This window comes from Octopus sinensis, linkage group LG28 (assembly GCF_006345805.1).
Source record: "Octopus sinensis linkage group LG28, ASM634580v1, whole genome shotgun sequence".
Taxonomy (NCBI): Eukaryota; Metazoa; Mollusca; class Cephalopoda; order Octopoda; family Octopodidae; genus Octopus; species Octopus sinensis.
In genome coordinates this window covers 8,218,287-8,236,249 of record NC_043024.1, presented here as the reverse complement: position 1 = coordinate 8,236,249, position 17,963 = coordinate 8,218,287, and the positions used below count along the sequence as shown (strand labels likewise).

Below are 17,963 nucleotides of genomic sequence, written 5' to 3'. Positions count from 1 at the left end.
GTTTCCAAACAAGGTAATATTTTCAAGGGACTCTGTTTGTATGACAATCTCACTCGTTTATAGCAGATTATCACAAGATGTCAAAACAAGGAGACATTAGTTATAAAGCTTTCTCTGACTCACACACAGGCTACACTCTTTAAACACTGTTTAATTTAATATATATATAAACACATAGATGCTTATGTATGTAATTTACATACGTCTGGCACCTGTATCGGTGGCACATAAAAAACACCATCCGAGCGTGGCCGTCTGCCAGCCTCGTCTGACACCTGTGTCGGTGGCACATAAAATCACCCACTACACTCTCGGAGTGGTTGGCGTTAGGAAGGGCATCCAGCTGTAGAAACACTGCCAGATCTGACTGGCCTGGTGCAGCCTTCGGGCTTGCCAGACCCCAGTTGAACCGTCCAACCCATGCTAGCATGGAAAGCGGACGTTAAACGATGATGATGATGATGATATATATATATATATGGATGTGTGTACGTATGTGTGTGTGTGCATTTTGTATGATTTATAAACATGTAAGTACATATAGACAAACTTACAAACACATACACATATGTGCATACACGCAAACATAATATGACACAATTTGAACGTGACTTAATCTTTAGTTTCAAAGTTCTGTACATTTTAGATCTAAAAAGCAAAATACAACCAGATTAGATTTTAACAATACTGGTAAAACAGAATTGTTACAAAGAGCATTTGTAATCTTTTGGTTTGGGTGTTTGCTTAGAAGCTTACTTCCCCAAAACCATGTGTTCTAGGATTCAGTCACATTGCACAATAACTTGGGCAAGTATCTCCTACGATAGCCCTTGGCAAACCTTAGCCTTAAGAGTGGATGTGATAGACAGAAACTGAAAAAAGCTTGTCGTATATTATATATATACATCGTCATCACCATCATCATCCAGTGTTTTAAATCTGGGTTTTGTCCCTGTTGCCAGATCTACCTCAGTGCCATAGCAACTGCGGTAGGCAGGTGCAGCCCACCCTAACCTTTGGGCTGGTTGGTGCCCATTCTCCTTTGCTATCATGAGGCTTTTTTTGGTGCTGGATTTTCTATGAGGAGCATACTTACTCCCAGGGGCAGCCGGTCTTAAATTCCTCTGTTATTGCCTGGAGGACTATGATGAACAAGAAGGGGCTAAGAAACCACTATTAGGCAAATCAAACAGTGAAACACATAAACCAATACATAGAAATAAAATTAATTAATATAATATACAAAATATATAAAATATAAAATTCAAAATTTAAATTTAAAGTTAAAATTTTTAAAATTATTTAAATTATTAATTAATACTCATAAATTTATATATATAGTAGAAATATGTTACGAAAAGAAAATATAAGATACACGTGGAAATGTAAGGGTAAAATATGAAAAATCAACGAAAATGCATATTGCAAATAGAAAAAGGCGATTTATGACAGGTAACGACAAATATATACACATTTAGATTGACTGAGGTAGTAATACGAGTCATAAAAGTCATTATTATGAGATGATAATAAAGTAAGAGAACAAAACAAACCATGGTTTACGCAAAGCTATTCATATATTTATATATATGCATATATACATACATATATGTACATACATACATATGTATATATATATGCATATATCTTAATCTCACCATCATGCTTGACTGCCTCAGCTACCACCACCACCACCACCACCATCACCGCCACCTCTATCACAACTACAGCACATACTATAACTATCACCCCAGTACCATCTCAACTGTCAATCTACTACCGCCCACACCATCTCTATGCCTGCTATTACTCTCACCCCAGCAAGAGTAGAAGTGTCACTGATTAGTGAGGGGGGGGGACGTGACACACTGACACACAGAAATTTGTTTTGGCATTTACTATTATAGATATATGTATGTATTTGTGCATCTGTGTTCCCATCCTGCATCGCTTGACAACTGATGTTGGTCTGTTTACGTCCCTGTAACTTAGCAGTTCGGCAAAAGAGACCAACGGAATAAGTACCAGGCTTACAAAGAATAACTCCTGGGGTCGATTTCTTCAACTAAAGGCAGTGCTCCAGCATGGCCACAGTCAAATGACTGAAGCGAGTATAAGAATATATATCTGTATCTTGTATAACATATATAACACCAATGTTGGAGTGTATAAGAATATATATCTATACCTTGCATAACATGCAAAACACTGCAATCTCAACCAATCAGTGACGTCTATTAAGGTAAAAAACATTCTGTGCCATATGAAATTGGTCTGTTTACATCCCTGTAACTTAGCAGTTCGGCAAAAGAGACCAATGGAATAAGTACTAGGCTTACAAAGAATGTCTTGGGGTTGATTTCTTCAACTAAAGGCAGTGCTCCAGCAAGGCCACAGTCAAATGACTGAAGTGTGTATAAGAATATATATCTATTCCTTGCATAACATGCAAAACACTGCAATTTCAACCAATCAGTGACGTCTATTGAGGTAAAAAACATTCTGTTTACATCCCTGTAACTTAGCAGTTCAGCAAAAGCAACCAATGGAATAAGTACTAGGCTTACAAAGAATAAGTCCTGGGGTCGATTTCTTCAACTAAAGGCAGTGCTCCAGAATGGCCACAGTCAAATGACTGAAGCGTGTATAAGAATATATATCTATATCTTGCATAACATATCTAACACCAATGTTGGTGTGTTTACATCCCTGTAACTTAGCAGTTCGGCAAAAGAGACCAATGGAATAAGTACTAGACTTACAAAGAATAAGTCCCGGGTTCGATTTCTTCAACTAAAGGCAGTGCTCCAGCAGGGCCACAGTCAAATGACTGAAGTGTGTATAAGAATATATATCTGTATCTTGCATAACATACATAACACTGATGTTGGTTCGTTTACATCCCTGTAACTTAGCAGTTTGGCAAACGAGACTAATGTAATAAGAATATATATATATATATGTGTGTGTTTGTGTGTCTGTGTTTGTCCCCCTAGCATTGCTTGACAACCGATGCTGGTGTGTTTATGTCCCCGTCACTTAGCGGTTCGGCAAAAAGAGACCGATAGAATAAGTACTGGGCTTACAAAGAATAAGTCCCGGGGTCGATTTGCTCGACTGAAGGCGGTGCTCCAGCATGGCCGCAGTCAAATGACTGAAACAAGTAAAACAAACAAAGAATACATCCTGGGGTCGATTTCTTCAACTAAAGGCAGTGCTCCAGCATGGCCACAGTCAAATGACTGAAGCGTGTATAAGAGTATATATCTGTATCTTGCATAACATATATATATATATATATCTCAGAGGACGTGGTATACATTTAATTCTGGGTTTGTAGGTGTACCTAATGAGCACTACGTATCCATCCCCACAATTCCAACCACACCCCGATCTACCAAGAAGTGGCATATTTCCTTCACATAATAATTTCACTTCTGTCAGCATTAGCAGGATGGAAAAAAGACAAAAAGAAAAACCCAGGCTGGTTACTGTTTCCAATTCTAAAAGTACATACACAATGAAACAAGATTGAGTGATACCTCTTTAGTGTCGGGTGTCGTATTACATAAAGAAATAGCCTCAATTTTTTGTCTGTTTTTACAAGTGGGGGTACATTTTGCTTAGTAGGACATATTGTCACCACTACAGCCACTAGGAGCAAATTATATAATTCACCTATTTTTTTTTTTTTTACTATTTATATTTTGTTTTTATCTCTATGCCGAGAAGCTTTTACCATTTCACAGGAATTTCTTCTGTTAATAATTATCTGCCAACTTTTATTTGTTTAAGCTGTGGGTGTAGTGGCATGGTTAAGAAGAATTTATTTCGCAATTACAGGGTTTGGTTTCAAATTTAACCCTCCATTGTGTGTTTTAGTTTTCTACTATACCATCAGGCTGATAAAAGCCTTGTGAGTGAATTTGGTAACTTATTAGATGGAAACTGAAAGAAGCCCATCATACGTATGTATGTATTTGTGTGTGTATGTATGTATGTATGTATGTATGTATGTGTGTGTGTGTGTATGTATGTATGGTGTGTATGTATGTATGTATGTATGTATGTGTGTATGTATGTATGTATGTATGTATGTGTGTATGTATGTATGTGTGTGTATGTATGTATGTATGTATGTATGTGTGTGTGTATGTATGTGTGTATGTATGTATGTATGTATGTGTGTATGTATGTATGTGTGTGTATGTATGTATGTGTGTATGTATGTGTGTGTGTATGTATGTATGCATGCATGAATGTATGTATGCATGCCTGTGTGTGTCTGTGTGTGTGTATGTATGTATGTATGTGTGTTTGTGTATGTATGTATGTATGTATGTATGTATGTATGTATCTATGTATGTATGTATGTGTGTGTGTATGTGTGTATGTATGTATGTATGTATGTGTGTGTGTATGTGTGTATGTATGTATGTATGTGTGTATGTATGTATGTATGTATGTATGTATGTATGTATGTATGTATGTATGTATGTATGCATGTATGTATGTATGCATGTGTGTGTATGTATGTATGCATGCATGCCTGTGTGTGTGTGTGTGTGTGTATGTATGTATGTATGTATGTATGTATGTATGTATGTATGTATGCATGCATGCTTGCGTATGTATGTCATTATTCATTTTTATTTGAGACCTTTTGCCAATAGAGAAAGAACCAGTTTCTAACCTAGATTCCAACACCAACAAGGTATTTGTGCATGTATGTGTGCAGTATTTGGAGCCTGTAGGAGGTGAGCTGGCCGAAACGTTAGCACGCCGGACAAAATGCTTAGCGGCATTTCGTCCCTCTTTACATTCTGAGTTCAAATTCCGCTAAGGTCAATTTTGCCTTTCATCCTTTCGGGATCAATAAATTAGGTACCAGTGGCAGAATTTTTTCGGTCTGAACAGCAGTTTTTAACATAATTTCCACGTAACTAAACACTTTTAAACTTCGTATACTGGTAGAATGTGTTTATAAAACATCTTTTTCTCTTGGCTTTATTGAGAAAATTCTATAGTTTGTAAGATATTTGTTGTTGTTTTTTTCTTCAATTTCTGCAATTTCAACCAATCACTGACGTCCATTGAGGCAAAAAACATTCTGTGCCATATGAATATGTCCCTCGTTTAAGAAACAGATTAGGTTTATTTACATTTCTGAAGAAAAAAAGATACCCCCCCCCCACCCTAACCGTAAAACAGATTGAAATGCAATAGATCAATACTAGGGTCATAATTATGGGTGACAATTTCATATGACACTGCTAGAAAAAACTGCCGTTCAAACCGAAAGATCCGATTATGATACTATTCATGTATAAGAAACTCCCATATTTTTCCTTATATACGTTAAAATACGGTATATATAAAAACATGTAGATAGTCAAGCATTGTAAACTGTGCATAGCCGAATGGAAAAGGAAATCAAACGACTCCCTTGGCCCGGGGAACATCCTTAACTCTAGGACAAAGGTCTTTGAACTCTGCTTGCACTTCAGGAAATTCCTGACGTAAAAGGGCACTATTCGAGCGTGATCGTTACCAACGTCGCTTCACTGGCACCCCTGCCGGAGGCACATGTAAAAAGATTTGAGCGAGGTCGTTGCCAGTACCGCCTGACTGGTGTCTGTGCTGGTGGCACGTAAAAAGTACCCACTACACTCTCGGAGTGTTTGGCGTTAGGAAGGGCATCCAGCTGTAGAAACTCTGCCAGATCAAGATTGGAGCTTGGTGCAGCCATCTGGTTTGCCAGCCCTCAGTCAAAATCGTCCAACCCATGCTAGCATGGAAAGCGGACGTTAAACGACGATGATGATGATGATCCTGGGATCCACACGCTAACAGGGTCAATTATGAATAGCAGTCAAAGGGAGACAATCCCTTGTGTTGTCAGGGTAATGAAGTCTTTTCCTCCTCCATTTTCTAGAGAAGCCACTTGCTAGAGAAACCCCAATCCAACAGATTTAGGGCCTGAATAAATGCTGTAAAGTTAAGCGCTTTATGGACGTGAAACCCAGATAAGGGATCTTTTCGGTTTGAACGGCAGTTTTTCCTAGTGGTGTCATATAAAATTATCACCCATAATTATGACCCTAGTATCGATCTATTGCATTTCAATCTGTTTTAGGGTTAGGGGTGGGGGTAAGGGTATCTTTTTTCTTCAGAAATGTAAATAAACCCAATCTGTTTCTTAAACGAGGGACATATTCATACGGCACAGAATGTTTTTTTACCTCAATGAACGTCACTGATTGGTTGAAATTGCAGAAATTGAAGAAAAAAACCCAACAAATATCTTACAAACTATACAATTTTCTCAATAAAGCCAAGAGAAAAAAATTGTTTTATAAACACATTCTACCAGTATACAAAGTTTAAAATTGTTTAGTTACCTAGAAATTATTTTTAAAAACCGCCGTTCAAACCGAAAAGATCCCAGATAACTCCTAGACCAGCCATATTTATCTTTATCTATATATATGACGAGTTTCTCTCAGTTTCCTGCTACCAAATCCACTCATAAGGCTTTGATTGACCTCAGGCTCTAGTGGAAGACACTTGCCCAAGGTTCCACGCAGTGGGACTGATCCTACAACCATGCAGTTGGGAAGGAAACATATTCTCATAGAAGTTTGAAAAAAACATTTTTTTAAAATTTATCCTTCATTATTATAATTAATAAAAATGAGTGGCTGTGTGGGAAGTAGCTCGCTTACCAACCACAAGGTTCCGGGTTCAGTCCCACTGCGTGGCACCTTGGGCAAGTGTCTTCTACTATGGCCTCGGGTCGACCAATGCCTTGTGAGTAGATTTGGTAGACGGAAACTGAAAGAAGCCCGGCGTATATATATATATCTGTATGTGTGTGTATATGATTGTGTGTCTGTGTTTTTCCCCCTAACATTGCTTGACAACCGATGCTGGTGTGTTTACGTCCCCGTAACTTAACGGTTCAGCAAAAGATGCCAATAGAATAAATACTAGGCTTCCAAAGAATAAGTCCTGGGGTCGATTTGCTCGACTAAAGGTGGTGCTCCAGCATGGCCGCAGTCAAATGACTGAAACAAGTAAAGACAGTATATATAAATAGATAGATTAAAAATTAATGGTGGGGGTAATGGTGGTAATTATGATGACGACGACAGAGAGCTGACAATTGCAAGCACACTTGGTGAAATGCTTTGCGACATTTTGCCCATTTGCATAGGACTTATTCTTTGTAAGCCTAGTACTTATTCTATTGGTCTGTTTTGCCGAACCACTAAGTTACGGGGACATAAACACACCAGCATCGGTTGTCAAGCGATGGTGGAGGGACAAACATATACACACATATACACACATATATATACATATATATATACATATATATATATATATATACATATATATATTTATATGTATAAAAATATATACTGTTGTGTCTGGGGAGAGTCATTCTCTTTTAGTGCCTTATAATTTAACACACTCACCGGTAAAATTTCCACTTATTTCTTATTTTCATTGCATCTTGCAACCTTTTCAATAGTTCTGACTGTCCGTTATTTACACTGCGATCCCTTTTTGTTTGTTTGTGCGCATGTGTGTGGGACAGTGTGTGTGTATGTGTGTGTGTGCGCGCCTATGCATACACACACACATACGTACATGCATAGACACACACACACACACACACACACACTGTCCCACACACATGCGCACAAGCAAGCAAAACGGAACGCAGTGCAAATAACGGACAGAGTCAAGACCTTTGAAAAGGTTGCAAGACGCAAGGAAAATTTTAGGAAAATAAAAATAAGAAATAAATGGGATCCTTTCGGTTTGAACGGCAGTTTTTTAAAATAATTTCCACCTAACTAAACACTTTTAAACTTCGTATACTGGTAGAATGTGTTTATAAAACATCTTTTTTTACGGTCATACTGGGACACCGCAGGCCTGGAAGAGCTTAGACCAGAGGTTCCCAAACTATGAGCCGCGACCCACAGATGGGTCGCGAACGGAATCTTAGTGGGTCGCAAAAAGTTATAAAATTACGCATTAGCTTTGATTCACTGCTGCCTGTCAAGATAGTTCAGTAGAGTTAAGTGGGTCGTCATAAACTGGTGTGATAAATAGTGGGTCGCGACTCTAAAATGTTTGGGAACCACTGGCTTAGACAAATAAAACCCAGTACTTATTAGTATTATTATTTTTTTTTCAAGTCTGGCACTTATTCTATCAATCTGTTTTACCAAACCGCCAAGTTACGGGGACGTAAACAAACCAACATACGTATAGAATTTTCTCAATAAAGCCAAGAGAAAAAGATGTTTTATAAACACATTCTACCAGTATACGAAGTTTAAAATTTTTTAGTTACCTAGAAATTGTGTTGAAAACTGCCGTTCAAAAGGAAAAGATCAAAAATATGTTTTATTTTGACACATTCTACCAGTATACGAAGTTTAAAAGTGTTTAGTTACGTGGAAATTGGATCTTTTCCTTTTGAACGGCAGTTTTCAACACAATTTCTAGTTAACTAAACACTTTAAAACTTCGTATACTGGTAGAATGTTTCAAAATAAAACATTTTTTTCTCTTGGCTTTCTTGAGAAAATTGTAATTTGTAAAGGATCTTTTCCTTTTGAACGGCACTTTGTAACATAATTTCTAGGTAACTAAAAAGTTTTAAACGGGAGGTCGCTTGACATGCTAAAAATAGCAGCTACCCCTTAAACTGATCTACTTTTTAGAAGAAAGAATGACACATCGAATAATGTAGTCTACAGAATAGAATACCCAATAAAAGAAAATGAGATGATTCATAGCTGGAATGCTTTTCACAATAGGTCGACTGTCTGTATTTAAACAATAGCATCTTTGACATGTTGAGTGTGAACGTAATGGCGAGTATTGGACACACATCGTCCCCAAGTCTTTAGTCACGCCATAAAAATTAGGTTACCGAGGGGGTTTTCTCAATGAGTTGACTCCATAATTCAATGAACCTGTTTGATTTTTAGTACATTCAATCAATTCAATGGAATTCATTTACCTCTAACCCCGTGAAACCACCGTAAAATGTAAACACGTTATGTGTCTAAACAGATTTATTTACAAGGATAACAACCTGTTACGTGCGGTTGGTTAGATACAGAGTTTGCTGGGAAAAAAACTGTATAAATGTATCATGTATTTACAGAATGGCATTGTAAAATCTTAAGATATATTTTTCTGTTGTACAATACGCTTGGCAATTCGTCATTTTGTGGGAAAATGTCTTCTGCTCTAGCTACGAGCCCACCAAAGCCTCATGAGCGGATTTGGTAGACGGAAATTGTGTAGAGGCTCGTTATATATATTTATGTGTGTGTATATATATATATATATATATATATATATATATATATTATATATATATATATACATATATATATATATACATGTATGGGTACTACTTAAGAAGAGTGGTCCCGGTGCGCGCATCCGCGCTAGCTAGTCATGATTAGTCGATCCTACAACGACTACCTAGCAAAATAAATAACACAAGATAAATAATTTTTTTATAACAAAGTAAATAAAACACAAAAACACAAAGGATCGACTAGCTAGCACGGATACGCGAGTGCGCGCACCGGGACCACTCTTCTTAAGTAGTACCCATGTATGTACACACACACACACACACACATATACATACACACATGTATGTGCATGTGTGTTTTGTATCTGCTCCCACTCCCTGCTTAACAACCTATGTTGGTTTGTTTACGTCCCTGTAACTTGGTGGTTTGGCAAAACTGACTGATAGAATAAGTGCCAGACTTGAAAAAAAAAAAAATAATAATAAGTACTGGGTTTGATTTGTCTAAGCTCTTCCAAGCCTGCGGCGCCCCAGCATGGCCGCAGTCCAGTGAGTGAAGTAACAGATAAAAAATAATACATTCTGTAGTATAGCTTGACATTAGCAATTAATATATTTATTCTATAGGCGTGCAATATATACCGTAAATCCTCGAGTATAATCCGCATTTTTTCCCCAGAATTTAAAGGTCAAAATCCTTAATGCGTATTATATACGAGGTTAAAAATGAAAATTATTTTCTAAGCAATGTCCGAGTCTCTATTTGCTGTCCGGCAATGTTTATTCAGACGCATTTTGTGATGTCGGGGGAGAAAATACCTTAAGCTAAGCCTGAAAGCAATGAAGTCATAAAAGAATCATCCATAACTTGCAATAAGCAACATTTATTAAACGTTATTACTGTTATTTCTTTATTTTCTGCAAACAAAATGCACAAAAAAGCTACACGTTTGCATCATGTTATATATACAATAATAATAAAGGACGTTACTGTATACATTTTTACAAACCAAGGACGTTATATAGACCTCCTTGGCTCAAGTTAGAGAAGAAGTGCGTATTATACACAAGGTTTAGGTTTTTCAGAGGTACAGCCGGTGGCACGTAAAAAGCACCATCCGACCGTGGCCGTTTGCCAGCCTCGTCTGCTACCTGTGCCGGTGGCACGTAAAAGGCACCCATTACACTCTCGGAGTGGTTGGCGATAGGAAGGGCATCCAGCCGTAGAAACATTGCCAGATAAGACAGGGCCTGGTGCAGCCTCCTGGCTTCCCAGACACCAGTTGAACCGTCCAACCCATGCTAGCATGGAAAGCGGACGTTAAATGATGATGATGACAGCCCCCTAAAAATTCCCTGCGTATTATACTCAAATGCGAGCTATACTCGAGGATTTACGGTATGTCATCATCACCATCGTTGTTATCGTTATATTCGTCGCCGTCATCATCACCACCATTTCACGTCTGTCTTCCATGCTGGCATTGATAGTATAGTTTAACAAGAACTGGTACATGGTGGAAACACTTGATAATCCAGTAACGTTTAAAATTCAGTTAACTGACATGAATAATTTATACAGGGTGTCGACGGTTTGCATAAAAAGAAAAGAAAACACAATATCCCCTCCAAATAAAAGGATTCTAGAAAATAATTAAATGTCGACTTGATTATGGCTGAGAGATACCAGTTTCCTCAAAGTAGCCTCTCTGAGCTTCCACCATAGCCTCATGACAACTCCAGAACTTGGCACATGCATTCCTCATTGTATCTATTTCTTTACTAGCCACAAGGGGCTAAACACAGAGAGGACAAACGGATTAAGTCGATTATATCGACCCAAGTGCGTAGCTGGTACTTATTTAATCGACCCCGAAAGGATGAAAGACAAAGTCGACCTCGGCGGAATTTGAAATCAGAATGTAGCGGCAGACGAAATACCTATTTCTTTACTACCCACAAGGGGCTAAACATAGAGGGGACAAACAAGGACAAACGGATTAAGTCAATTACATCGAACCCAGTGCGTAACTGGTACCTAATTTATCGACCCCGAAAGGATGAAAATTAAAGTCGACCTCGGCGGAATTTGAACTCAGAACGTAGCGGTAGACGAAATACCACTATTTAAAAAATAAAAATTATTTGTACGTTTAAAATATGTTTTTATTAACCCTGTATTATTGAAAATGCATTCATAAATAAAGTAGAGAACTGGGAATGGTTATTATAAGTTTAGCCAAGAGGCAAGTAAATTGGGCCTAGTCGAGCGACAGTATTTCGACTTAAGTCGTTTCTCCTAGAACCAATTAACGACGTAGGGTGAGGTATGCGTGTACTGAGGTTGATTTATTCTTCAAGGCGAAAGACTGAAATCAAGTGAGAAGAGAAAACGAAACATGGTGCAAGGGAAGTAACTCGATAGAAAAGTCTGAATTTGTCAGTATAGGTTACTTCCCTGTAACTACTTACGTATTTTAGACGTGCACACACACACACAAACCGCGAGTGTCGCAAGTAAGTCGAACTAAAGTGTTTGACCCGAACAAAAAAAAAGTGCAATAGGTGTAGGAGTGGCTGTGTGGTAGGTAGCTTGTTTACCAACCACATGGTTCCGGGTTCATTCCCACTGCGTGGCACCTTGGGCAAGTGACTTCTACTATAGCCTCGGGCCGACCAGAGCCTTGTGAGTGGATTTGGTAGACGGAAACCGAAAGAAGCCTGTCGTATATATGTATATATGTGTATGTGTGTGCATGTTTGTGTGTGTGTGTTTGTGTGTCTGTGTTTACATCCCCGTAATTTAGAGGTTCGGCAAAAGAGACCGATAGAATAAGTATTAGGCTTACAAAGAATAAGTCCTAGGGTTGATTTGCTCGACTAAAGGCTATGCTCCAGCATGACCACAGTCAAATGACTGAAACAAGTAAAAGAGTAAGGAGAAAGTGCAACTAAGCATTTGAGTCAGCAAGTTAACAATTCTGTTAGCTTGCTGCCTGACATCTTTTCATAATAATAATAATGATGATGATGATGATGATGACGATATATACACACACATACATATATATAGACATTTATATGACGGGCTTCTTTCAGTTTCCGTCTACCAAATCCACTCACAGGGCTTTGGTCAGCCTGAGGCTATAGCAGAAGACACTTGCCCAAGATGCCACGCAGTGGGACTGAACCCGGAACCATGTGGTTGGTAAGCAAGCTACTTACCACACAGCCCTTCTTTACTTTCTGAGTTCAAATTCCGCTAAGGTCAAGTTAACCTTTCATCCTTTTAGGGTCAATAAATTAAGTACCAGTGAAATACTGGGGTCAATGTAATTGATTAACTCCTCCCCTAAAATTTCAGGCTCTGTACCAAAAGTAGAAAGGATTATCATTATTATTATTATTATTATTATTGAGTGAGAGAACAGTGCATACCATCAAAATGACACTGGGGTAAAATATACGAAGCTCAGTATACCCATCATGACTACCCGTCTGATAAGGGTACACTAAGCACATGCATCACAACCATGTGTCCGCAACATGGTGATCTTATATTGAGATAAACAGCACATGACCTGGCAAGTGGGGCCCAGTTAGAATTTTCTTCTGGTCAAGTAGCCCATCCCGCTCAAAAGGTCCCTGAATAAGGGTTGTTTAAGGATGTTGAACGACCCACCCATGTTTCCAGAGGTGAATTATTCAAACTCCAAAGAATCCCTCTCAACACACGGCTATGATGCTCCCCCACTACTTCTGCTCATGATCAGAGATGCACGTATTGTCAGCCACTAAGGGACATGCTCAACTGGTTAAGGGTCAAACAACTGACAAGCAAATCTGTGGTATTGAGCAGAATATTTACTGTAGCCCATCTTTTATACCAAGACAAAACAATGTACATGATAACACTTCCAATCAGTTAAGATCATTATTATTATTATTATTATTATTATGATTATTATTATCATTCGACTGGCATAATCCTTAGCACATCAGAGTAAATGCTTGGTGATATTTTTCCAGCTTTATGTTCTGAGTTCAAATCCAGGAAAGGTTGACTTTGCCTTTCATCCTTTTAGGGTGAATAAAATGAGTACCGGCTGAGCGCTGGGGTTGAATGTAATCAACTGACCCTGTTCCTTCTATATTTGAGGTTTTGTGCCCATAATAGAAATAGTAGAAAGGATTACTATTGTTATTATTACTACTATTAGTGATGTAAAAAAATTTCTGTACGTGTGTGTTTGTGTGTGTGTGTTTGTGTGTGTGTGTGTGTGTTTGTGTGTGTGTATTGTGTGTGCATTTGCATGTGTGTATGTGTGTTTTTGTTTTTCTTTGTGTGTGTATGTGTATGTGCACGTGTGTGTTTGTGTGTTCGCGTGCATGTATGTGTGTGTATGTGAGTTTGTCTGTTTTTCTGTGTGAGTGTGTGTGTTTGTATGTGTGTTTTTCAGTTTGTGTGTGTGTTACACTGTGTGTGTGTGCGTGTGTGCGTGTGTGAGTGTGCATGTCTGTCAGTCTGTTTGTGGGTGTCTGGGTATATAGGTACGTGAGTATGTGTTCTCCACATCTGCCATATGGTTCACATCCTAACTCCACACCCTCATTTTACAACAGTCCTCTCACACCTTAACAGTATTTCATCTGTTGCTACATTCTGAGTTCAAATTCCAGCAAGGTCAACTTTCCCTTTCTTCCTTTCAGGGTCAATAAATTAACAACCAGTGAAACACAGGGGTCGGTGTAATCGACTTACCCCCTTCCCACAAACTTCAGGCCTTGTGCTCCTCCCCACCCCTACACACACATTTGGCCTTCGTTCTGATAAGTTTACTCCTTATCTATATATACAATAAATAAATATATAAATAAACGGGTTTTGCCTTTTGAAAGGGGCCATAAAAAGATTTAAACCTAACAAGCGAGAGAGTGGCTGTGTGGTAAGTAGCTTGCTTACCAGCCACATGGTTCCAGGTTCAATCCCACTGTGTGGCACCTTGGGCAAGTGTCTTCTGCTATAGCCTCGGGCCGACCAAAGCCTTGTGAGTGGATTTGGTAGATGGAAACTGAAAGAAGCCTGTCGTATATATGTATATATATATATACGTGTATATGTTTGTGTGTCTGTGTTTGTCCCCCTAGCATTGCTTGACAACCGATGCTGGTGTGTTTACATTCCCGTCAATTAGCGGTTCAACAAAAGAGACTGATAGAATAAGTACTGGGCTTACAAAAGAATAAGTCCCGGGGTCGATTTGCTCGACTAAAAGGCGGTGCTCCAGCATGGCCGCAGTCAAATGACTGAAACAAGTAAAAGTAAGTAAAAGTAAGTAAACGAGAGCAGACAAACCATCTTAAATAAACACATATAAACCATCAGAAACGTTCAACTCACCTCCGATTCAATTGCTTCAGTGGTGGCCATTTTCAGATTGCAAGTAGCAGTTTTTTTGGGTTTTTTTTTCACCTGTTTTGCTCAAATGTCTTTAATTATTATCAAGTTTTGCCCTCGTTATCCTTTTGTGATTTTTGATAATTCATTTCTGTTCCACTTAGAGAAACCTAAACACCACTTAATGTAGGTCATAATTAATTTGTTATTACAGATAAGCACTTATAAATGCCTTAAAGGTGGGGGGGAGAGAACAAGGTACTGTGTGTGTGTGTGTGCACGTGTATGTGAGCATGCACCTGTGAATATAGGTATGTATAGGTACCATAATACGAATATTCAAATTAGAACAACCACCTTGGATTTCAGAACAACCCGCTGTGCTTGAGGAGACCTATTGAGTCAAGTACATGAACATCGAAATAAATATCAATGGAAATAGTAGTTGTGATACCTGTGTCGATGGCACATAAAAAGCACCATCCAAACGTGGCCGATGCCAGTGCCGCCTCGACTGGCTTCTGTGCCGGTGGGCATGAAAAAGCACCATCCAAACGTGGCCGATGCCAGTGCCGCCTCGACTGGCTTCTGTGCCGGTGGCATGTAAAAAGCACCATCCGAACGTGGCCGATGCCAGTGCCGCCTCGACTGGCTTCTGTGCCGGTGGCACGTACAAAGCACCATCCGAACGTGGCCGATGCCAGTGCCGCCTTGACTGGCTTCTGTGTCGGTGGCACGTAAAAAGCACCATCCGAACGTGGCCAATGCCGGCGCCGCCTTGACTGGCTTCTGTGCCAGTGGCACGTACAAAGCACCATCCGAACGTGGCCAATGCCAGTGCCGCCTTGACTGGCTTCTGTGCCGGTGGCACGTACAAAGCACCATCCGAACGTGGCCGATGCCAGCGCCGCCTTGACTGGCTTCTGTGTCGGTGGCACGTAAAAAGCACCATCCGAACGTGGCCAATGCCAGTGCCGCCTTGACTGGCTTCTGTGCCAGTGGCACGTACAAAGCACCATCCGAACGTGGCCGATGCCAGTGCCGCCTTGACTGGCTTCTGTGTCGGTGGCACGTAAAAAGCACCATCCGAACGTGGCCAATGCCAGTGCCGCCTTGACTGGCTTCTGTGCCGGTGGCACGTACAAAGCACCATCCGAACGTGGCCGATGCCAGCGCCGCCTTGACTGGCTTCTGTGTCGGTGGCACGTAAAAAGCACCATCCGAACGTGGCCGATGCCAGTGCCGCCTTGACTGGCTTCTGTGCCGGTGGCACGTACAAAGCACCATCCGAACGTGGCCGATGCCAGCGCCGCCTTGACTGGCTTCTGTGTCGGTGGCACGTAAAAAGCACCATCCGAACGTGGCCGATGCCAGTGCCGCCTTGACTGGCTTCTGTGCCGGTGGCACGTACAAAGCACCATCCGGACGTGGCCGATGCCAGCGCCGCATTGACTGGCTTCTGTGTCGGTGGCACGTAAAAAGCACCATCCGAACGTGGCCGATGCCAGTGCCGCCTTGACTGGCTTCTGTGCCGGTGGCATGTAAAAAGCACCATCCAAACGTGGCTGATGCCAGTGCCGCCTTGACTGGCTTCTGTGCCGGTGGCACGTACAAAGCACCATCCGAACGTGGCCGATGCCAGCGCCGCATTGACTGGCTTCTGTGTCGGTGGCACGTAAAAAGCACCATCCGAACGTGGCCGATGCCAGTGCCGCCTTGACTGGCTTCTGTGCTGGCGGCACGTAAAAAGCACCAATCCGATCGTGGTCACTGCCAGACTCCCCTGGCACCTGTGCAGGTGGCATGTAAAAAGCACCCACTACACTCACGGAGTGGTTGGTGTTAGGAAGGGCATCCAGCTGTAGAAACACTGCCAGATCAGACTGGAGCCTGGTGCAGCCTTCTGGCCTCCCAGATCCCGGTCAAACCGTCCAACCCATGCTAGCATGGAAAACGGACGTTAAACGATGATGATGATGATGATGTATGTATACATACATTTGTGTGTATGTGTGTGTGAGCATGCACCTGTGAATATAGGTATGTATAGATACCATAATACAAATATTGAAATATTTATGTGCATATGTATGTATATATACATTAGTGTGTCTGTGTGTGTGTATAGGGTGGCCAAAAGTAGGTTCACAATTATCACATAAGCACTTTAAATTTCTTTTAAGACATTTTATTACATTTAAATTTCTATCTTGCAATTAACTAAATTAGCATAGAATAATGGTTTCACATTTTTTTTTATAATTAAGATCAAAACTGTTAATATATGAATGTGAAAGTGATAGTTGAATAACTGTGAACCTACTTTTGGGCCACCCTGTTTACACACGCAGACACAGACACACACACGAGACAGAAGTAAATAGACATCCTTATAATCATCATTATCATCATCATCATTTAGCGTCCGTTTTCCATGCTAGCATGGGTTGGACGGTTCGACCGGGGGCTGGGAAGCCAGAAGGCTGCACCAGGCTCCAGTCTGATCTGGCAGTGTTTCTACAGCTGGATGCCCTTCCTAGCACCAACCACTCCATGAGTGTAGTGGGTGCTTTTTACGTGCCACCAGCACAGGTGCCAGGGGAGTCTGGCAGCGGCCACGATCGGTTGGTGCTTTTTACGTGCCACCGGCCCAGGTGCCAGCGGAGTCTGGCAGCGACCACGATCGGTTGGTGCTTTTTACGTGCCACTGGCACAGTTGCCAGGGGGCTCTGACAGCGGCCACGATCGGTTGGTGCTTTTTACATGCCACCGGCACAGGTGCCAGGGGAGTCTGGCAACGTCCACAATCGGTTGGTGCTTTTTACGTGCCACCGGCACAGAAGCCTGTAAAGGTGGCGCTGGCATCGACCACATTCGGATAGTGCTTTTTATGTGTCGCCGGCACAATCATTAAAATTTATTTAAATCTGAAATTGTACATTCAAATTATTTATTGATTATTATAATGTAAATATCTAATATTTAGTAGACAAGCCCTTTACATTTTTCAATGCAAGGACCCTATTAGGCATGCTACTGATCAGATGACAAAAATTCTCTAGTGGAATTTCTTGCCAAGTTTCATGCAGTCATCTCAAAAGATCTGGCTTTGAGGATACTTCTTGTTCTTTTTATAAATTGTCCTGTCCATTATGCCCCAGAGTTGTTCAATAGGGTTTCATATCTGGTGACTGGCTTGGCTATGGAACA

General features: G+C 40.5%; 1 protein-coding gene and 1 long non-coding RNA gene across 2 annotated transcripts in view; one reads left to right on the top strand and one right to left on the bottom strand.

Moving 5' to 3' along the window:
- LOC118768386 overlaps nucleotides 1–7,625 on the top strand; it is a 10,826-nt gene extending 3,201 nt beyond the window's left edge. Inside the window, exons 2-3 of the long non-coding RNA XR_005004201.1 lie at nucleotides 883–885; nucleotides 7,604–7,625. This is a non-coding gene — a long non-coding RNA (uncharacterized LOC118768386). The remainder of the gene's footprint in view (nucleotides 1–882; nucleotides 886–7,603) is intronic.
- The window catches only part of LOC115225797 (methylmalonic aciduria and homocystinuria type D homolog, mitochondrial), an 82,869-nt gene extending 68,010 nt beyond the window's left edge, over nucleotides 1–14,859 (bottom strand). Inside the window, exon 1 of the mRNA XM_036514745.1 lies at nucleotides 14,757–14,859. Coding sequence (XP_036370638.1) covers nucleotides 14,757–14,786 — 30 coding nt within the window. The 5' untranslated portion in view covers nucleotides 14,787–14,859. The remainder of the gene's footprint in view (nucleotides 1–14,756) is intronic.
- Between the last annotated feature and the right edge of the window lie 3,104 nt (nucleotides 14,860–17,963).